Here is a 23,587-nt window from a genome sequence, read left to right on the forward strand (position 1 = left end):
ATGCAGAGATAATCCCTGCAATTGGTCCCAATATCAGAAATTAGGAGGCAAAAAAAGTTCCTGTACTTGTACTGTAGATATTAATTACACCTGCCAGAAAAAGTTAAGTACTTCATCTGGAAGTATACTTTTAACAATGTGTTAAGTGTTAATTACTGCCAGTCAACCTCTCTAGCACTGAAAGTTACTGCAAGCATGAAGTCTTCAGGTTCTAAATTGGAGATTTTTAAAAATTTACATGAAAACAATGTTTTCCCTCTCATCTAATCTTTCTTGGTTATTTCTCTTTGTACCTGATAGAATGGACATTGAGTGAATTCAAACTTACATTTTCTTGTTCAGATTTTGCACTGTTCATTTCACAATCCTTCAATTTGTTTGGTTAAAGGAGGCACGCAGTTGTTTGCCCTACTCATTCTGATTTCAGATGCCCTAAAAAAGGGTGCCGTACCATTTCTATCTCACACCTCTAGCAAATTGCAGTGAAAACTATCATGGTGATTAAGTGGGCATGGGCAAGTCTAACTAATGGCGAGCACTGTAATTAACCTGTTACAAGACCATTATATCCCTGGAATCCTCAGTAAATTCTAATGTAATCGAGACCCATCACCTAATTTATATCACATCCATATATGCACTCCTCTCAATTTAATCATATGCTTTTTTAAAAACAAATCCTTCAAAAAAAAAATTCAAAACTTGTGACTTCCAAGAAACCCACAACTTCCAGATCTCAAGATTCAACCACAACAGAAAGCACTGGAGATGTTTAATAGAGATATTTGCCATAAATGTTCTGAACAACCTTTCATTGCTAGATTGGTTAGATCAGATTGTCCATTTAAAAGCACAGGTAGTATTATTGGAAGCCCACGGTCGAGGAGTGTGTGGGGTGGGGGTGGTGAAATCAGTGTTAGAAGAGAAATTGTGTCAGAATTAGTGGAGACAGGAGCCCAAGGTTGACAAGTCTGTCCACGCCCACAATCAGGACTCAACAAATGACAACTGGGGAAAGATGTGCAAGCAGTCCACGTCCGTAAAACTCCTACTCCAGCAAGGGCTCAACTTCTTGAGGAGGGGGAACACGATTAGCAGCTCACTAAGATTAGAAAGCTGTTAAGCACAGGTCTATCAGATCATTTATCTTGATAGTGTAATACAGCATCTATAAAAAATCATATAGATATATATAGAAATATATTCCCAGATGTCCATGATAGAAAAACAGATACCTAGGATTATGTAACTAAAAATATCACTTTCAAACGAAGCTCTCCCTTTATTGTGCCAATGTTCATTTTCAGAGCTTTTTCCACGATGCTTTTCTGGGACATACAATCCAAAATTAGTTTGCATTAACAAAAGACTAACCAAGAGGCTCGAGAAAGTCTCAACATCCAGTGGAGACCAATTGCTCACCAATTTTAGCTAAACTGGCCACCAAGATCCAGATTACAATGATGTAGGTGTCCCGCACATGATGCCATCTGAAGGTGACTATCTGGTAACTTATCGGCCTCTCTCCATCGGTGAGGTTGCTCGAGTTGGACCCAGGCTCTCTAGTAAACGGACTGACATCGCTCTGCGGGACACGGCCGGTGGTTCCTTCTGCCGAGCAGCATAGAAACAAACCCAGAGCCGGCAGGACAAGGAACCAAAGACTGCACCTGGCCGCAGAACCGTTCATACCCCTCCCCATGTTGCCCCGGTCTCCGCGATCTGATCCTGAGTGAGACTGTCTGGAGTGCTCAGCCAAACCCCCTAACCGCTCGATTTATAATGACGGCCAATTAAACAGAGGTGGAGCCAGTGTCTCACCTCAGACAGAATCACACTACCTGCACCTATAATTACACCAAGACTTCGCTCCCTTGGCAGGCAGCTCAATGAAACCCTTCTCCTATTGAGGAAGTGACTATAACGCCATTTCCAATCTTCTAGTAAGCGCTGCTCTTTTCTCCTCTCCTTCAGTTCAAGGTGGGTTGGAACTTGGTTTTGTGCTGCACGGTCTCAGGTCTTTTCGAAAGACTATTGATGTTATTTAACTTCCAGGCTGCAGGACAGATCAGGTCGGAGACAAACCACTGACTGGAGTGGCAATCGCGTTGGAATTCGGGTCCTGGAAGAAAAAGGTCCCACTGAGTTTGCAAGTCCTGGTTTAAAAAGCCAGAGAGCTCGGCGTGTGACACATCGCCAACCTTCAGTTGCAGGAAAATAGCCAGCACCATCCCTCGGCTATCCTTTCACGGTAAAGTTCATTTCCTTTCATTCTCCCCGCTGAACGTATATATCACATTCTCTAACTTCAATAATTTATTCCGTTAAAATAAATTGTCCGAAATAAAAAGTGGTGACTTCCCCAAGTTCCAGATCTCACCATTCCGACTGCAAACAGCATGTGCGGCTATTTTACAAGCCAGAAAGCGCAGGTCCTGTTTAACAGACACGGACATTTAGCATAAATGAGCAACCAGGACATTTATCTGTACATGGACAGCCTGTTACTGTCTCATACTGGATTAGTGATATCAGATTCAGACTCTTCATTTAATCGCACCGGTGGTTTATAAAAACCACGTGTACACAAACCCAGTTACACGGTTATTGTTTCCCAGATTGAAAGCAAGTTTGGGTTTTCATTAAAATTTAAGTTGCAAAGGTCACCTTTAATAGGAAGAATTGGGAAATGAATAGCTTATGTGATGTAATTTTAGTTCTCCGCCCTGCATGCAGGGGAGATGGGACTTCTAGTAACATAGTCAGTTATAGTGAGTATATTAGTTTAGTTTAGTTTAGAGATACAGCACTGAAACAGGCCCTTCGGCCCACCGAGTCTGTGCCGACCATCAACCACCCATTTATACTAATCCTACACTAATCCCATATTCCTACCACATCCCCACCTGTCCCTATATTTCCCTACCACCTACCTATACTAGGGGTAATTTATAACAGCCAATTTACCTACCAACCTGCAAGTCTTTTGGCTTGTGGGAGGAAACCGGAGCACCCGGAGAAAACCCACGCAGACACAGGGAGAACTTGCAAACTCCGCACAGGTAGTACCCAGAATTGAACCCGGGTCGCTGGAGCTGTGAGGCTGCGGTGCTAACCACTGCACCACTTGAACTGTCAAGACATCAGTCCGTGACAAAAAGATTTATAGACTACTTGTACTGAAATACTTAAAGCGGTTGGGTACTCAGCCGTCACAAGTGAGAAAATGTGTTTTTTTAATATCGTTCATTTATGGAGTTCACTGATAATTAGAATACCTACGAGCATGCTGAATATACATGTCACCCATTAAAAGTTAAAAAGAAAAGCCTGGTAGCAAGGGGTGAAGTTGTGAAAGCTTTTCTCAGTGAGGGCATGCCCTTGGTGTTTGTGGTAACACCCAGTGCATGGCTAAAGTCACATGTCTGTTGGGAGTTTCAGTATTTGACCATTACAGAAAGACCTGAATTGCTACCGCTCATTTCAGAACCTCAGGTCCTCCCAAATCACTTTACAGCCAAAATGCTTCTTAAGTGTCGTCACTGGCATGATATAGGAAGCACAGCACCTAAATTGCACACAGCAAGCAAGGCAAAACAGCATTTTTTATGATAACCAACTAATCTGTCTTAGTGATGTTCGTTGAGGGATAAATGTTGGCTAGAAGAATGGGGAGAACACCTCTGCTCTTTGAATAATGTCATGGGATCTTTCCTGTCCAAGACAGCAGACAGAGCCTTTGTTTAACATCTAATCAGAAAGATAGCACCTCCAACCGGGCAGCACACTCAGTACTACACTGAAATGTTAGCCTAGATTTTGTGCTTAGGTCTGTTAGACTGAGACTGGATCACACAACCTTCTCACTGAGGCAAGAATGCCACCCACGGTTGAATGAAATTAGAGAGTGCATTACTCCAGTCAATACCCTGGGTAGCAGCACCTTACACCTCAAGTTATATTGGGAGACAGCAAGTGAACTGGGTGTAGCACTGGGAATGGGAAATTACTAGGATAGTATGGCTGCTCAAGAGTAATGGAGGTGACCCCATGGTCAGAGAATGCTTGGAAGAGAGGGAGTTTGATGTGTGCTCCCAGATAAACAGGGAGTAGCCCAATCAGCCCCTTGAGCTTGTCCTACCATTCATTCAGTTGCATCATAGCATCCATTAGTCACCTTTGTTTCATATCCCTCAAACCCCTTATTTAACAAGTCAATGGATCTCAGTCTTAATTTTAAGTGATGCAGCATCCACAGCCTTTTGAGGGAGTAGTTTTTGTTTATTTGGAGAACAGAGTGAGACAGAAAAAAATTGCCCATCTATCAAGTTATAGCAGAGTAATTAATGTAAACCCCTTTAGGGGAGGGGCAGAGCCAATACATGGAGGGCCAAAAGGTGCAATGGAAGACAAGGAACAGTCAAAAAAAAATCAAAGCAAATAAAAGGATTTTCATTGAGGAAGTTGAAGAAAACATTAAATATGAAGCTTCAGCAAATTAATACATTATCTAATTAGATACTGCATTAAACAGTCTGGGTTCAAATTATGCAAGACAGGAATTCCAACTGTTTCTAGTTTTCTATTATATGCAAGCTGTGGCTCAGTGCAAACAGTCTTGCCTCAGTCAGAAGGTCAGAGGTTCAAGTCTAACTCTGGAGATCTGAGTTCATAATCCAGTGTGACATTTCAGTGCAGTACAAAGAGTGCAGCACTGAAGGTGCCGCCCATCATTTGCCCTACATGAACTTGATTTGATCAAAAACTCTTCTGTCCCCCATCCTCAAGTCCTGTTGACCCATTATCCCCTGTATTTCACTGATCTACCTAGGCTCCCAAGTCAGCCGTGCCTCAAAGTTTAAAATGTTCATCCACATGTTCAAATGCACCCAAGGCCTCCCTTCTCCCCAACTCTCATCTCTCATCTCCAAGCTCGGTTATTCCCTGCTGAAACCTTTCTCTTCCCCTGCTCCCCCCGTCCCCAAAGCACTCCTTAAAACCTAAGTCTTTGACCAAGCATTTAGTCACCTGTCCTATTATATCACTATGTGACTCAATGTCAGATTTTGTCTGAGAACAATCCTGTGAAATATCTTGGAGTGGTTTACTACATTAAGGTCGTCTTTCAGATGTGACATTAAACAGAGGCCCATGTAAAAGATCTCATGACACTATTTCAAAGAACAGCAGGGCAGTTCTTCCCAGGGTCCTAGACAATATTCATAGAATCAGAATCATAATTCAGAAAGAGGCCATTCAGCCCATTGCATCCATACCAGTTCTCTGCAACAGCAACTCAGCTAGTCCCACTCCCGTCTTTTCCTCGTAGCCCTGCAAATCTTTTCCTCTTCAGATAATTATCCAATTCAACCAACATCACTAGAACAGATTATCTCTTCATTATCATATTGCTATTTACAGAACCTTGCTGTGCACAAATGGCACATTTCTGTACATCACATTACAGCAGTGGTTACAATTCAAAAGTACTTCTAAAGTGCTCTAAAACCAGTGAGCATCCTGAAGTTATGATAGGTACTACAGAATGAGCTTGCATTTATTTCATGAACTTGTTGTTCAAGGTTCCAAATCTTGAATGCTTAAAAAGAAATAACTGTCACTGAAGTCTGAAGGATAAATGTTGCCCGTCGTGTAACTAGTGTTTAATTATGACATAAATGCATTAAATTCCCTGGACAAGAATATTCCATGTCTAACATTTGTTCCCAAAAATGTTTAAGACTGCGTACTCTAAATTGATTCAACCAAAGAAACTGAAGAGTAGAAGGTGTTACCTTAGAGCGGATAGCTAATAGTTTTTAAAAAGTATTCTGCTTTTTCTTCAACTTTTTTTTAAATTGATGAACACATTTGAGCAGTAGCACATACAAAGTGGTCTATGGTATAAAAATTTTCCACCTTCCTAGCCTAGAAGTAGACATCATCATGTATGCTCACCAGCAACTAATTTAGAACCAGAGCTTAACAAACACAGGGGGCCATTCAGCCCATCGTCAGTGCTGGTTTTCACTAGAGCATTCCAAAATTAATCTCACCACCTGGCACTCTCAACGCATCTTCCTCCTCTTCAAATACTATATCCAATTTTCTCTCAAGATGCAACGGCCATGCCCTCAACCACTTTCTGTGGTGCAATATTTGATGCTGCAGGAACCCTCCATGCAACAGATTTACTCCTCACTTCAGGAATGTAGATTGACAAAATTATATTTTACCATAAAATCAGTTAACGGCTGATCTAAGCTTTAGCCACAAAGACAGGTTAAAAACTTAGATTTCTGTTAGGTGGTGAGTATTCTGCTTACAGAAATGGTCACAGCATTCACTACAAAAAGTTGTACTTTCGAGTCGTGCCCATTAGTCTGTTCCTACAAGGCTTTCAGATATCTACAACGATCAGTTCTAGTTGTGCCAGAAGATAGCAATACTGCAGGCCAGTTATATTCTTTAGAATACCAAAATAAATATTTAGTTTGAGATCTGTATTTGCACTTCAGAAAACATAAAGGGCACACTTACATGTTAATGTGTAATTCATTATGCAGTTTGCAATCTGAATTGTTAATCATTTAAAAGCAACATTTTGGCCTGAAGTAGAGATTACACTTCTCATTAAATATTGCTGCTGCCACCATCATCTTGCATTTAAGTTAGAAAGATTAAGCAGCTTCGTGGATAGGTAACATGTAAAATGGTCCACGAGCCAGCAAAGCAAAGATTACAACAAGTAACCAAAAGCTTGGTCAGAAAGACTGGTACGGAGGAGGTTTTAAAGAAGTGAGATGGAATAGAAAAGTAGAGGGATGGTGAGGTTTTAGGACTCAGGTGGTTGAACCAATGTTGTGTGAAAGTTGCATTGTGGCCGGGGGGGTGGGGGGTTGGTGGTAGAGAAGCAAAATTATACAAGAAGTTAGTCAGGAGAACAGAATGTTGGTAGGCCATTAGCTGATTTGAAAATGAGAAAAATTTTAAAACAGCATTTGAGGAAGCCAATGCATTTCAAACAATGATGGGGTGATGAATAAACAGGACATAATACATGCAGCAGAGTTTTAGGCAGGTTTGAAATTACCAAAAAAAAAAAAAGAGTGGAAGATGGAAGGGAAGCCAGGTCAAGTAGAGTATGAGGGGAGTCTGGAAGTGACAAACATGAATGAGGATATAATAGACTTCAGGAGGCTATCGACTGGTGAAATAGTCAAATCTATTTAATTTAATTCAGAGATGTGTGAATTAATAGATTTTGGTAGAATGAATGAGGAGAGGCAGTACGAACAAAATGTAACAATTTTAAAGAGGGTGCAGGAACACAGACGAACATGTCTGTAAACAAACCTTCGAAGGTGGCAAGGCAAGTTGAGAAGGCTATCAAACATTTGGGATCCTGGACTTTGCTAGCAGAAGAATAGAGTACAAAAGCAAGTAAGGTATGCTAAACCTTTATAAAAGGCTGGTTAAGCCTCAGTTGGAGTATTGTGTTCAATTTTGGGCACCACACTTTATAGAGAGGTTGCTGAAGTGATTGAATAGAATGGTACCAGGGATAAAGGAGTTTCAGTTATGTGGAAAGACTGGAGAAGCCAGAGTTGTTCTGCTTAGAGCAGAAGTGTTCCAAGATTTTGAGAGTAAGTGTCAAGCAAACCCCACCTGCCAAGACTGAGGCACACATTATTTCGCCACAAACATTAAAATGAAAATTGCAATCTCGGACTGGAAGGACATTTGCATAATACAAGACAATGTGGAAACAAAGGGAGCCAGTCCTTGTTTCTCCAATACACAGAAGTGGTCAAACCAGTTCTAGTCACATGTCTAGCTGGCTGGAGCTTTTGGATTTGGATTTTCCAACAAAGGATGTTGAAGAGACTGTTCTGTATAAGGAGCTGGTCACATGACTAACCTGCTGAGCACCCTGGGAGCTTTTTGAATTTTGAACAGAGAACACGGAGCGCTCATGGACTGAGAAGATCTCCTCTGCCTGTCTGTTCATCTTTTCCCACAGAACTGAATCTTGTGAAAACATGTGAAACTCAGAGAAAGGTTTGCCACATGTACAAAGTTTTAAGAATGATTACTGGGCCCCAATGAAATGCAAGACTATAACTTCAATCAAGGATTACAGCGAGCTTGAGAAACAGTAACAAGATATTGCCTTAAACTGTTCTACTTATCTTCTGTTCTTTTCTGTACCTATTTTGCATGTTTCTATTACGTGTGCATGCTAGCGTGAATGCGTCATATATCCATAGGTTAGCACTGTATTAGGGCTTGAGTTTAAGGTTTAATATATTTCATCTTTCTGCTTTAAACCAAAGAAAAGCTGTTTGTGCTCAGCTCTTTGCCTTATAATTGGAAACTGTGAACAAGGACTCGTACAAAGGGAGGTCCAGGATTTTCACCCTGCAACAGTGAAGGCACAGCGATATAGTTCCAAGTCAGGATGGCTTGCAGTGGAAATTGCAGGTGATGTTGTTCCCATGTATTTGCTGCCCTTGTTCGAGAACTCCCTTCCTAACAGCACTCTGGGTGTACATACCCTACAGCGGTTCAAGAAGGTGGCTCACCACTACCTTTTCGAGGGTAATTAGGGATGACCTAGCTAGTGATGCCCGCATGCCAGAATAAATATTTTTTTTAAATTAGAGACTGCTTCTTGGTGTGAGTGAGACTGGCATGTAGTCACATGGCTGCATACTAAGATCTTAAAGGGACATCACTCTTAAAAGCAATCACACAATATCCCCCTTCTTTCCAAAGGGAAGTCTTGTATGCCAAAAGTAAAAACATATCAAAACCACTCCTAACCTGCCTGTGCTATTAAACTGTATATCTGACATTCAATGTTGGATGAATCATAACTTCCTCCAGCTCAGTCTTCAGAAAACTAAAGCTGTTATCTCTGTACCTGCCACAAACTCCTGATTTTATTACTCTCCCTGACCACAGTCTCTGGCTGATCCCTATGGTAAGCTTCCTGTTTGATTTCAAGCTGAGTTTTGTCATGAGAAATTTTTTAATATTTCCTGATGCAACATAAATGAGATGCTTGGAGTCCAGTTGATTGAAGATCTCAACAGGTTTATTACAGCTAATATATACAGCACATATTTGCTGGATGGGTGCAGCTCCAACAATATTCAAGAAGCTCAACACCATCCAGGACAAAGCAGCCCATTTGGCACCTCATCCATGAACATTCACTCCCTCCACCACTGACGCACAGTGGCAGTACGGTATACCATCTAGAAGATGCACTCCAATAGGGCCTAGGTGTTACATCTGGTTATTTCTGGTTCCCAGATGTTGGAAATAATCCCAATTTAAACTTGGATAGGCTGCAGTCTTACTTTATGCAGCCAGCACATGTTCTCTGGTATAGGACTGCCTGAGAACTGGTTTCCTGTTACACATCACTTGACTCTCCAGTGCCACTGTGAATGTGACCCCATTGGAACACTTACAGATAACAATTAGTTCCTAGCACTTTACAGATAGTATAATCATATAACACTAGGAAAAAAGGAGAGCCAGCCAGCCATTGATGAATATGTGAAAGCTGACCCAATGTCAAAAAATGATCAAGGAGCAGCATGTGAATAAGGAAGAGGAAGAAGCCAAGGATAGCTCAACTGGGTGATGGCACTTAGGGTGGAAAGCAAGGCCTTTGCTAAAGATTATTTGGTCATGTTCACAAAAGCAAAACGGAACCACATGTGGCAATGCCATGCAGCCAGACAATATAGCAGAGGTACTGGAGGAGTATGGTGTGGTCAAATAGAGTCAGAGAGATACAGCACTGAAATAGGCCCTTCGGCCCACCGAGTCTGTGCCGACCAACAACCACCCATTTATACTAATCCTACATTAATCCCACATTCCCTACCACATCCCCACCATTCTCCTACCTACACTAGGGGCAATTTACAATGGCCAATTTACCTATCAACCTGCAAGTCTTTGGCTGTGGGAGGAAACCATGCGGTCACAGGGAGAACTTGCAAACTCCACACAGACAGTACCCAGAACGGAAACCGGGTCGCTGGAGCTGTGAGGCTGCGGTGCCCCAAAATTTCACTCCTGGAGTGGGACTTGAACCCATAATCTTCTAATTCAGAGGCAACAGTGCTACTCACTGAACTACAGCTGACACATTATGGAAGAATGGAAAGGAAAGAAAAATGAAATAGTAAGAGGCTGCACCATGATCTGTAACAAAGACCTCATTCATGACTTTGCTTAGAGTCATTTCAGTATTGAGAAGGGTAGAAGCTGGATTAAACGGGCTGTGCGAGAGAGCGGCACAGAGATGGAAAGCAATAACATTCAAGAGCCTTAGAGAAAAGGAGTGTTGGAATTGGCAAAGATAGAAGGGTTGAGGGAAGAGGGGCTAACAGTAGCACTTAAAAAAGGGGAAAGAAACACTGCCGGAGGAGGAGGAGCTTTTGACAATTCTATCAAGCAAAAGGGGTCCATGAAGCAGGAGGTGGATTTTGTGAACATGACAAACTTTTGCAAGAATTAAAACAGAAAATACCAGAAATACTCAGCAGGTGTGACAGCATCTCTGGCCAGAGAAAAGAGTTAATACTTTCAGGGGAAAAAAAACTGAAGAGGGATGAGAGTGCATGGCTATAGTGGATGGAGGGAGCTGAGGCTTAAGTGAAGAGATAACTGTAGCTATAATGATTCTCAATTTTGGTGATCAAGAAATTCATAAACTTCTTGCCCTGGGTCTTTTCATCGAATGGCAAGATGAAAAGGAGGCCATTCAGCCTATCGTGTCTGTGCTGGCTCTCCGCAAAAGCTACTCAGCTAGTTCCACCCTTAGTCCCTGCAATTTTCTCTTCAGATAGTTATTAGTTTTTGAAAGCCACAATTGAATTTGCATATTCCACCACACTCTCCGGCAGTGCATTCCAGAATCTAACCACTCGTTGAAGAAAAAGAGTTCACGTCACCTCTGGTTCTTTTACGATTCACCTTAAATTAGTGTCCTCCGGTTTTCAATCCTTCCACCAATTGGAAGTATTTCTTCCCAGCTACCCTGTTCAGACCCCCATGATTTTGAACACCTCCAGCAAAGCTCCTCTCAACCTTCTCTTCTCCAAGAACAGCCCCAGCTTTGCCAATCTATCCACTTAACTGAAGTCCCTCATCCTTGGAAGCATTCTTTTAACTCTTTTCTACACCCTCTCTAAAGCCTTCACATCCTTCCGAAAGTGTAGTGTCCAGAGTTGGACAGCATACTCCAGTTGAGGCCAAACCAGTGTTATTTAAAGGTTCGCCATAACTTCTTGGCCTCTATTTATAAAGACCAGGATCATGCAAGTTTTATTAACTGCTTTCTCACCCGACCTGCCACTTTCACTGATTTGTGCACATATATCCCCAGGACCCTCTGCTCCTGCACCCCGTTTAGAATTGTACCCTAGTTTATATTTCCTTTCTACATTCTTCCTACTGTTTTTTTGTTAAAATCACTTTCATTACATTTTTTTTTTTAAAAAAGGAATCTATAGTTAAACTGAAATGTTGGACCAGTTTTTTTTTTAAAGCCATTAAGAGGACACTGAAGGGGCCAGATTAGCAACAATGTTACTGGTTGTCACATGACTCATTAAAGATAGAACAGAAACCCTGGTAGCAGGGGCAGAGAAATTACAGGCGTCCCTTGACGGGACAAGCCCAGTAGCATCATAGAGCACCTGGGATGGGCAGAAAAAAACCCAAGCCTTCTGGCTGTGTCAGTGTGCGTTTTACCTTCTGGAGTGAGATAAAGTCAAGTCTGCTGCTGTAGTGTCAAGGAAGACCAGAAGACCACAACCCAGCTCACTTTCTGGCAATTCCATAAAAAGACCCTGTGAAGTCCACTGTCAATTCATCTCATTTCCCGTCTCTGAAGAAAGCCTGCTAAAATTAAGTCTCAAAGCCACCTGAAAAGAACTGTTCTGAAGGATCTCAGTAACCTGTCTACGTGTACTCAGAAGTGAGACTGTATGCCAGTTTTTGGAACAATTCTCTCATCTGCTGTTTACTTCAAAAAAAAAATAAGCAAGTAATCTGCCCAGGTTTTTTTTGTCTGTAACAGAGCTCGGAACTTATAAAAATCCCTTTTATATTTTCAGTTAACCAGTGTAAATGTATGTGTGAGTGAAGGGACCAAGGTAAAAAGTGAACTTTAAAATCTGTGTTAGTGTGTACTTCATCACTTGTTAAGGTTGGTTTTATAATAAACTGATATTTTTTGTTGTTCAATAAAGAAACCTGGTTAGCGTGTTGTATTCTGGGAAAAATAGAGTACATGATTGATTGTATCAATAAGTGGGAAAATTTAAAATACTATGTTGTGACCTGTGGAGAAGTGGGACTAGAACAGTGCACTCCTCCTGCCTTGGTCACAATACTACCAAAATACATTACTTCACACTTCTGTGAATTAAATTTCATGTGCCACATGTCTGCTCATACTGCCAGCCTGTCGATATCCTCTTGAAGTCTAACACTATGCTCCTCACAAATTCACAATACTTCCAAGTTTTGGGTCATCTGCAAATTTTGCAATTGTGCCCTGCACACCCTAGCCTAGGCCACTAATACTCATCAAGAAAAGCAATAGTCCTAATACTGACCTCTGGAGGAAGGTATATAGCGGGGTTCCCCAATACAACCACTACTGTTTCCTATCACTCAGCTAACCTCATATCCATGTCCCTTTTATTACATAGACTTTAACTTTGACATGCCTGCTAACAAGCCTATTATGTGCATTTCAACAAATGCCTTTTGGAAGTCCATTCACACCACATCAACTGCATTACCCTCATCAACCTCTGTTAACGCTTCAAAAAAATCGAATTGTTAAACACAATTTGCCCTTAACAAAGCTGTGCTGGCTTTCCTTCATAATCCACATTTATCCAAGTGACTGTTAATGTTATCCCAAATTATTGTTTCTAAAAACTTTCCCACCACTGACATTAAACTGACTTCCCTCAGTTGCTGGGCTTGTCCTTGCACCCTTTTTTGAACAAGAGTGTGGAATTTGTAATTCTCCAGTCCTCTGGCACCACCCCTGTATCGAAAAACGATTGTTGCCAGCACCTCTGCTATTTCCATCCTCATTTCCCTCAGTATCCACGGATGCATTTGATCTGGAACTAGTGACTTACCAACTTGAAGTACAACCAGCCTTTCTGATATTTCCTCTATCAATTTTAAGCTCAGTGTCTCAACTACCTTCTCCTTCACTATGACTTGGGCAGCATCTTTCTCCAGACGGATGCACAGCACTCAGCCATGCCCTCTGCCTCCATGGTCCCTAATCAGCCATACTCCTTTACTATTTATATGTCTAAAGACGACTTTAGGATTCCCTTTTATGTTGGTTGCCATGCTTTCTCTTTGCAGCTCTTGTTCCTTTTTTAATCACTTCCCTTCTGCACTTTCTATATTCAACCTGGTTCCCATCTGTATTATCAACCCGACATCTGTCATATGCACTCTTTCTGATTCATCTTACTCTCATTTCTTTCATCATTCAGGGAGCTCTGGCTTTTTTGTCCTACCTTTCCCCCTCGTGGGAATGTGCCTCTGCTATACCTGAAGTATCTCCTCTTTAAAGTCAGCCCATTGTTCAATTATAGTTTTCCCTTCCAATCTGTGATTCCAGTTTACCTGGGCCAGATCTGTTCCCACCCCACTGACACTGGGGGAGGGAGGGCCAATTAATTATTGTTACTTTTTTGAGGCAAAAGAGGGCATGAAAATAAAAAGGACTTTAAAAAGGAGGTGGCTTGTCATAGAAAAACAATGAACCCTTTGGCTATTCTTGCTCTTCAGAATTTATTGAGCTCACTGCCTTACTGCTCATATTATTCAATCCCCTCACTCTCAAATTGAAGTCAGGAGCTCGATGGAGATTATTATGTTCATACAGCATATTCACAATTCTAAGAACCCTGGTCCTTATTAAACACCCTGCACTGGCAGGACTAATAATGCAATGAATGATAATTGCATGTGGTAGAAACATGCCCTCAGTACAAAAACTACAGGGGCAAGGCTGGTGCTAAAAGTACTGCACAGGACAAACTGTAGCAGAAGTTTGGAGCAAAACTGCTTTACTTTTATATATGATGTATACAATTCAAAGTATTGACAAATTATAATTAGCAGTTTATTAAAACTATTGAATTTTATTATTTGCCTGCTTCTCAGTACAGAACCATTTGGAACATAGGAACAGGAGTAGGTCATTCAGTCCCTCAAGCCCATTCAAGTAGATTGTGGCCAATCTTTACCTCAACACCATCTACTCAACTTGGTTCCATAACCCTTGCATAACAAAATAAATCTGAGTTTGAAATTTTCAATTGATCTAGCCACTAACAGCTTCTTGGAGGAAAAGCGATGCAGATTTCTTACATCATGCCTAAACAAACGGCCTAGCTCTAGTTTTAAGGTTATGCTCCTTATTCTGGACTCTGCAAAGTGCATACAAGCCAGGAAAGTTACAGTTGAGAAAATAGATGTACTTTGTGATGAATTTACAAGGAGAAGGAATATCTGCACACATCACAGAAGGTAAACATTGATGCTCCGAATACTGATAAGGGGGTGAATATGGCTTTCATCTACATCAGGAACAATTTAGCATAAAGGAAACAATCTTGCCCAATTCTCAGCTTACTACCCCACCCACCACAGCTATGTACACAGTCCCTCCCACCCATCCAATTTGCAGAATCCAACTACCTCAATGACTTGCATGTGATGCAAAATGAAACAAACTCCCAACATTCAGTCCTTGGTTTATACAAATTAGTTCATCAATTCTGCGCAATAGCAAATGAGCTAGAAAAAACCTCAATTACTCTTGATTGGGGATACTAAAATAGCAAGTGTTCCTACACCAGATCTTCTTGCAGTAATCAGAGTAATTGTGCCCACTAGCAAGGGTTGAGATATGAAAATCTCTCCCCGCTTAGATCATTAGTAAAAACCCACAGTGTACGATCAGTTGGTTAGTCATGGGCACTCAAACATTATCCACTCGTACAGTTAAGATCAGGAAGCAACATGACTGGGGAACTGGAGATGTAAATGGTATCCATTAACATTGTAACATTCACTCCTTTTGTACTTTTAAAAAGTACAAATAAAACATGCAAATCCCAAATGAATGGTCCAAGATTGTCATTGCAGATGTGGGTCCTCAAAATAAATATGCATTTTCTTAAAACAAAAGGTCAGTAAAAGGTAAAAGATGAAATAGAGATTGGTTGACGCCAAGCATGGATTTAAAGGTCTGGAGACTGTAAAAGGGAATGAAAGACTGAGGGAGATCAAGTTTTGCATAGTTTGTGGTGCTGGGAAAGGGATGAATGACATAAGCCCTCATTTGAAGAGTGGAAAAAAGTTAGGAAGGGGAAAAGAGCATGTCGACCAACATATTCTCACACACATCCAGATAAAGATAATATCTTACAGGTACACCAAATAATTATAGCTGATCTTATCTTTTTACAGATGCCAAGACATTGGTGTATTTTCAGCAGTGTCTATTTTAATTGCTGACTTCCAGTTGCTACAAAAGTGTCTGCAGTGTAAAAGTCAAGTGCTTTAAAGCACTGTAGTATATTGCAAAATCAATTAAATTTTAAAACCAGGTCATAAAAATTGCATTTGATAGCAAGGACATTGGATTTGTCTACAAATGAAGCTAAAGTAGAGCATGTGTTATGCAACAGAAGGGGAACATAGGTACAACTTTTAAATGAAGAGATATAATATCATGAGAACTCTGCTGTGGCTCTTTGCACAATACCACAGGATCCCTCAAAAGGGGCAGGGAGGACCTTGGTTTAATGTTGCGTAGTCAAGTCTGCATCTCAGAGAGTGCAGCACTCCCTCACTAGAATATATGCTGAAGTCTCGGAAGTGGGACTTGAACCCATGACCTTCTCACTCATGGGTGACAGTGCTACCACTGAGCCAAGACTGCCATCTAGGAAGCAAATTAGCCAACAAAAACACGGTTAGTACCAAGTTTCACTTTGATTACTAACAGGAGGTGAAGAGTCAAAGTGCAAGAACTAGGGAAAATGTTCTATTTTCTAGTGCTACCACTACCTGCTAGATAGGGAACCAAGTAAAAGAAAAAAGTGAATCCTAACCAGAAATAAATAGAGGCAACAAGAACCCAAATACAATAGCCTCTAACCCACATAATTAGGGCTATGTGCAGGGAAGTAATCCTATACATAGTTGCAATGTAGCAAAATTCTATAGGGAACTACTATCCAACATTATTTACCCAAACCAGTACCATCTGAGAATCATAAAATGACTTAATATTCTGCAATGGGACAATAAATTTTAAAGACCAAAAAGAGAAACAATTTTTAGACCCAAGAAAAACTTTGTTTCAACAAACACTACTCATTTATTTTCTTAGCCACACAGGATTTTATAGCACCATTAATTAAACAATCTTTCTAAAGTATCACAGGACATTTGTATTAAATGTACTCTAAAACCGAATTAAAAGAGGAAGATACCTCAGTTTAACCAGTGATATTCCAAGCACTGTCAACTTGAATAAAATCATTTAACTTTTTCCTCTCTTCCACCAATTCCCACCCCCATCATCTTTATGCCATGTTGGAACTGATTTGGGACACTGATAATGGGGTCCACCAGTGGATCATTTTTCAAAATATGGGCAAGATTAGACCATGGCAAAACCTCTCCCCTCATCATAGCATTCCAGTTGATACAAAGCTATCTTCAAAGTTTTATCACTTAATTGGAATCACAATCTCTTGATCTTATCTTACATTCTAAAACTAAATGCAAAACCTCAACATTTGACTCAATACAATGGCCTAGATAACAAAATGTCAAAACATCAGTTTCGTAATAAATACCCTGCAAGTTATCTGGCAAGCTCCAAAACTAACTTTCGATCTTAAGGCACAGACTGACATTGAATCGCATATGAGATACGATACCATCTGATAAACCTGGTATAATTATAAACCATTACTCCACAACTTGCTTGTTTGGAGTCAAAAGAAAATATAATTTAAGAGGACATTACAGGTTTCAGATAATACTTGCAGTGTAGTAACCCTAATAAAGGTTATTAAATCAAATGAACTGTTGGTGTAAGAATGACAAAGCACAAATATGGATATGGAAGCTGGTTCAGCAGTTGAGGTGCTACATTTCGCCTCACTATTTCTGGCCTCGTGCAGGGAATAACTCCCACTGCCCAAATTGCAACATTTGCAGCATCTGCAACATAAAAAGAGGTTCAACACTCTCCAGGACAAAGCAGGCCACTTGATTGGCATTTCTTCTACTAGCCTAAACATTCACTTCTTCCACCAACAGAGCATGATTACAGTTTGCAGGATACACTACAACAACTCACCAAGGTCAGCAAAACATGTGATCTCCATCCTATGGAGCTTTGTGCTGCAAGTACTAGATTGGAGTTTGAACTCTTAATCTTCTGACCTAGAGGTGTATGTTTTCCAAACGCATTCACATGGGCATGAAGAAAATTTCAGCCTGAATCGGAGATAGTTCCAGGTCCACCAAGACCAGAATTTGAGGAATTAACACCCCAAGCAGACTGTAGAAAACTCTACATTATGTACCAAACATGGTGTGCCTAGACTTTAAAAATATTGTTAAATGTCTTTTGAAACAAAGGCTCAAGAGATCTAGGGTGCACAAGCTAGAATTGGAGGAATGTAGAGTTCTCAGCATGTTGGTGGAAAGAGGCTATATAGGGGTTTGAACAGTTGGATACGAATTTTGAATTTCATGTGTGGCTGATGTAGGTCAATGAGCACAGGGATGATGGGTGAACAGAACTTGGTGTGAGTTAGAATACTGGCAGTAGAGTTTTGGATGATCTGTACGGAGATATGCAAGGTGGAAGACGGGAGGCCTCAATCAAACTCAAACCTCAACATATCAATTTGTACAAAAAAACAGCCACAAAAAAAAACACACAAAAAGCTAACAGGATTCAGACATAAACATGACAACCAAAAAGGAAGTCAAGCCCAAACTCCATAGTGCTGTGGTCATCAGAACACAAGCGAGACATTTAAGAGCAGAGCAGAACTACAAGGTTGATTTCCAGTGTCAGACTCATGAAGAAAGATTGGATCAACTTGGGCTTTCCAACCTGGAGAGACAATCATGGAGGTAGAGATAGTGGACAACATGGAAATAAAACACAAATCCAGAATTGTTTCATACTAAATTTGCAAAGTAGGACAAGGGAACAGAAGTAAAATGGCAAATGATCAATAAGGTCTTCAGTGATTAAAATAAAAGTCTATTCTGTGTATTAAGAGCAGTGGATATAAAATCCTAAAATTACTTATTAAATAATGGCTCTGCAGTAGCAGGGAGAGGAAAGTTACAGTCATTCATAAATCGATGAAAGTAGATGGCCTTCCCAATCTAACTCTTTTGTGATGCTTGGACATTGGTCATTGAGCATCACATTTTCCATTGATTTACTATACCTTCTTCATTCTAAAATCTAACCATTGTTTGAAATGAGAACAATGAATATTTAATTATACAATAACTGAGCAGGAAAGGAGATAGCACACATTTCAATGCAATGTGGAATAAAACTAAATCAAATCTAAAAACAAATTGCTTGCAAGTTAAAATGTGAATCTCAGGTCTTGGGCTTCATTGTTGTGAATTGAATACTGGCATCCTAAATCGACCTCCAGTATATTATTGAAGTAAATTATTAAAACAGGTCAGGAAGTCAAGCTGCAAAACAAAGCAGAGACTGGGAATTCTGTGGCAAGTGACTCATCTCCTGATTTCCCAAAGCCTTTCCACCATCTACAAAGGCACAAGTCAGAAGCATGATGGAATACTGTCCATTTGCCTGGATGAGTGCAGCTCAGTTTTTTTTTCCAAAATATAGTTTATTCATAAAAATCTGTAAAAATTACATTCCCAAACAGTTTAAAACAGCATCAAGTCAAAGAATACAGACAGTGCAAAGGTGATCAGTTACCTTCTATCCAATCATGAGTTGCCTCACAACCCTTCCATTTAATTGTCATGCCAATTACATTTTTACATTTACAGCACACACAATTTCTCCGATACAGTTCTAGGGGTTTCCCATGGATCCAGCCCCTCAGTTCAGCTTGGTGGGGGGACCTTATACAGTGGTCTTTCCCCATTGAGCCTTTGCTGCGGCTGCCCCAAGCTTTAGTGCGTCCCTCAGCACGTAGTCCTGGACCTTGGAATGTGCCAGTCTGCAACATTTGGTGGTGGACAACTCTTTGCGCTGGAAGACCAGCAAGTTTCGGGCAGACCAAAGGGCGTCTTTCACCGAATTGATAGTCCTCCAGCAGCAGTTGATGTTTGTCTCGGTGTGCGTCCCTGGGAACAGCCCGTAGAGCACAGACTCCTGTGTTACAGAGCTGCTTGGGATGAACCTTGACAAAAACCACTGCATCTCTTTCCACACCTGCTTTGCGAAGACACATTCCAGGAGGAGGTGGACGACACTTAAGAAGTGCAACACCAGGCAGAACAAAGCAACCAGCTTGATTGGTTAAGTGGTAAATGGAGTGCCATTCACTTCCTCCACTACCAGCACATCATGGTAGTAGTGTGTATCATCTACAAGTAGCATTGCAGCAACTCGCAAAGGACTCCTTTGACAGCACCTCCTAAATCCACAATCTATACCATCTAGATGGACAAAGGCAGCAAAGTGCATGGGAACATCACCTCCAAGTTTCCTCCAAGTCACATGCCATCCTGACTTGAAAATATAACAGTTCCTCCATAGTCAATGGGTCAATATTCTGGAACTCCCGACCCAACAGCACCATGGGAGTCCCTTCAGCACACAGACTGCAGCAGTTCAAGGTGGGACCTCACCAGCACCTTCTCAAGGGCTGTTGGAGATGGGCAATAAATGCCCACATCTCATGAACAAACAAAACAAGTTACACTTACACATGCTGAGTGAGTCAGCTTATAAATGCAACACCCAGCAAGACCAGGAATACTCCCATAATTGATTCCCAGTGTTTGCTCATGAATTCCTTTCAAACAATGCAGCTGCTAAGGCTGGGAATTATTCTCAGAACTCTTAAGCAAGGAGGGGGGAAAAAAAACTGGATCCCCACTCCAGATTCCTATCCTGAATCCATTATTGGAAAGGGCCAGAGTGTGCAACATCAGACAAGGGAAAGACAATAATTAGTTGTGACATAGGGCGGCACAGTGGCGCAGTGGTTAGCACTGCAGCCTCACAGCTCCAGGGACCCAGGTTCGATTCCGGGTACTGCCTGTGTGGAGTTTGCAAGTTCTCCCTGTGTCTGCGTGGGTTTTCTCCGGGTGCTCCGGTTTCCTCCCACAAGCCAAAAGACTTGCAGGTTGATAGGTAAATTGGCCATTATAAATTGTCACTAGTATAGGTAGGTGGTAGGGAAATATAGGGACAGGTGGGGATGTTTGGTAAGAATAGGGCATTAGTGTAGGATTAGTATAAATGGGTGGTTGATGTTCGGCGCAGACTCGGTGGGCCGAAGGGCCTGTTTCAGTGCTGTATCTCTAATCTAATCATACTCCATGGTCAAACAGCCATTGGCTAACTCAGTCTAGGATCACCTGAAGAACAGTCACTTCGACAAAGTTTCAGAAATGGTTAGTAACCATGAATCTGTAATACAACCTGAATCTTTGGAGAAAATCTGAGGGGGAGAGGTGTTGGGTGGAGACAAAATATTGTACTTGGCTTCTATGGCTCACAAATGACACTCCTCAGTCTCTGGTGCATTACTCCTGACGTTTGATTTTTTTAAAAAATCAATGTTTTTGATAGCTCTTTCAAAAATTGCAGATTCAAAAATATTCCAGCAATAGTACTGAAGACCTGTGCTCCAGAACTTGCCGCACCCTAGCCAAGCTGTTGCAGTACAGCTACAGCTCTGGCATCTACCCTGCAATGTGGAAAATTGCCCAGGTATGTCCTGTACACAAAAAGCAGGACAAGTCCAACCCGGCCAATTACCGCCCCATTAGCCTACTCTCAATCATCAGGAAAGTGATGGAAGGCGTCATCAGCAGTGCCATCAAGCGGCACTTGTTTAGCAATAACCTGCTCAGTGACGCTCACTTTGGGTTCCACCAGGCCACTCAGCTCCTGACCTCATTACAGCCTTGGTTCAAACATGGACAAAAGAGCTGAGCTCAAGAGGTGAGGTGAGAGTGACTGCCCTTGACATCAAGGCAGCATTTGACTGAGTATGGCATCAAGGAGCCCTAGCAAAACGGAGGTCAATGGGAATCAGGGGGAAAACCCTCTGCTGGCTGGAGTCATACCTAGCGCAAAGGAAGATGGTTGTAGTTGTTGGAGGTCAATCATCTGAGCTCCAGGACATCACTGCAGGAGTTCCTCAGGGTAGTGTCCTAGGCCCAACCATCTTCAGCTGCTTCATCAATGACCTTCCTTCAATCATAAGGTCAGAAGTGGGGATGTTCGCTGATGATTGCACAATGTTCAGCACCATTCGTGACTCCTCAGATACTGAAGCAGTCCGTGGAGACATGCAGCAAGACCTGGACAATATCCAGGCTTGGGCTGATAAGTGGCAAGTAACATTTGTGCCACACAAGTGCCAGGCAATCACCACCTCCAATAAGAGAGAATCTAACCATCTCCCCTTGACATTCAATGGCATTACCATCGCTGAATCCCCCACTATTAACATCCTAGGGGCTACCATTGACCAGAAACTGAACTGGAGTAGCCATATAAATACCGTGGCTACAAGAGCAGGTCAGAGGCTAGGAATCCTGAGGTGAGTAACTCACCTCCTGACTCCTAAAGCCTGTCCACCATGTACAAGGCACAAGTCAGGAGTGTGATGGAATACTCTCCACTTGCCTGGATAGGTGCAGCTCCAACAACACTCAAGCAGCAAGACACCATCCAGGACAAAGCAGCCTGCTTGATTGGCACCCCATCTACAAACATTCACTCCCTCCACCAGCAACACACAATGGCAGTAGTGTGTACCATCTACAAGATGCACTGCAGCAATGCACCAAGGCTCCTTGGACAGCACCTTCCAAACCCACAACCTCTACCAACTAGAAGGACAAGGGCAGCAAATGCATGGGAACACCACCACCTGCAAGTTCCCCTTCAAGTCACAGACCATCCTGACTTGGAACTATATTGCCGTTCCTTCACTGTCGCTGCGTCAGAATCCTGGAACTCCTTTCCTAACAGCACTGTGGGTAGTGACTGCAGCAGTTCAAGAAGCTCACCACCACCTTCTCAAGGGCAATTAGGGATGGGCAATAAATGCTGGCCTAGCTAGCAATGCCCACATCCCTGAATGAATTAAAAAAAAGTCTCCAAATACTTGAAAATCACTATTGTGCAGCAATGCAGATACATGATTTGCAGGAGTTCTTTCTTAATGTTCAACTAAATTCTAATCATCTTTTTTAATCTTGAATTTTTTTTCAGGAAATGAGCATTTTTTTTTTAATCTGTAAATTTCATCACTAGCAACTGTTAACCGTCACCCACTAAAGTTGAGCACTTAGGTCATCAGTAGCTCTATTTCTAGTTTTGAATATATCCAAATCAATGTTCATGTAGGTTTTAGATTTGAAGGAAATCTGCTCAAATCCTTCTATGCTGCATATGAATTCATGACAAAATGAATGGCCACCTGTGGACAAATTTGACAACTGGGTGTATTGGATATTCCATCAGCCCACGCTGGATCACCAATGTCACCAACAGCTTACTTTGCACAAAAGGTCTCATTCATACTTCCTGAGAAAGAATCAAATACACCAAGCCTAGCAACACAAAATTCCCGTCTCCATTTTTTAAAAAACGTTTTAAGTCACATTTTCTCAGTGCCAAGAACCCTCTCTTCAGGCTACACATGGCTACAAATTTTATTCATAAGCACCTTTATTGCAGAAAAACCTCCCAATGCACATCAGACATAATCCAAAAAAAAGGGATGTTTTTAATGATCAAAGGCTGAGTCTAAGAAAGACCGCAAGGAGGAAAATTTTAAATAAGGATTGGGAGGTGGACAGCCTTAAGAGTGTAGGACCTAGGTGGCTGAAGGTACCTCAACAAATGATGGGACAAAAAGGGGATGCAGAAGGCACTGAAGGAATTGTGAGCTAAGAGAGAGGAGGGGGGGGGGGGGGCTATAGAGCTGGAGCTGGTTACAGATAGAAAGGGAGGGGCAAGGTCATTAAAGGATTTTAAACACAAGGATGAGAACTTTAAATTTGAGGCACCAGAAGCAAAGTTGTGGTCTGTGAGCAATACTAAAAGATCAGATGCAGCTGATGTATCCCATTATGTACATTCAAAGAATGTTCAATTGAGCAAAGTGTCGGGGCAGTTAATGCCCCAAACTGGAGCACAGCATGAATCAGCTTCTTAGGATAACCAAATCAAAAAATTCCTTTGAAGGAAAGAGAGAAAAACTGTGTCATATTCTTAGATACA

At 41.5% G+C, this 23,587-nt stretch overlaps 2 protein-coding genes across 5 annotated transcripts in view; one reads left to right on the forward strand and one right to left on the reverse strand.

The window, feature by feature from the left end:
- LOC137382908 (sodium/hydrogen exchanger 3) overlaps positions 1-23,587 on the reverse strand; it is a 147,549-nt gene that overhangs the window by 95,358 nt on the left and 28,604 nt on the right. Inside the window, exon 1 of one of the 2 annotated variants that reach the window (XM_068055488.1) lies at positions 1,423-2,559. The exons of the other annotated variant lie outside the window; for it this stretch is intronic. Within the exon in view, the coding sequence (XP_067911589.1) occupies positions 1,423-1,702 (280 nt within the window). The 5' untranslated portion in view covers positions 1,703-2,559. Of the gene's footprint in view, positions 1-1,422; positions 2,560-23,587 lie in introns of those variants that run through there. 2 annotated transcript variants of the gene reach the window in all.
- cep72 (centrosomal protein 72) overlaps positions 1,842-23,587 on the forward strand; it is a 234,410-nt gene continuing 212,664 nt past the window's right edge. For all 3 annotated transcript variants that reach the window (XR_010977308.1, XM_068055509.1, XM_068055516.1), the window contains exons 1-2: positions 1,842-1,980; positions 2,056-2,251. The gene's annotated coding sequence lies outside the window, so the exon portion shown is untranslated. The remainder of the gene's footprint in view (positions 1,981-2,055; positions 2,252-23,587) is intronic.

The sequence above is a fragment of the Heterodontus francisci genome, chromosome 2 (genome assembly GCF_036365525.1).
Source record: "Heterodontus francisci isolate sHetFra1 chromosome 2, sHetFra1.hap1, whole genome shotgun sequence".
NCBI classification, from domain to species: Eukaryota; Metazoa; Chordata; class Chondrichthyes; order Heterodontiformes; family Heterodontidae; genus Heterodontus; species Heterodontus francisci.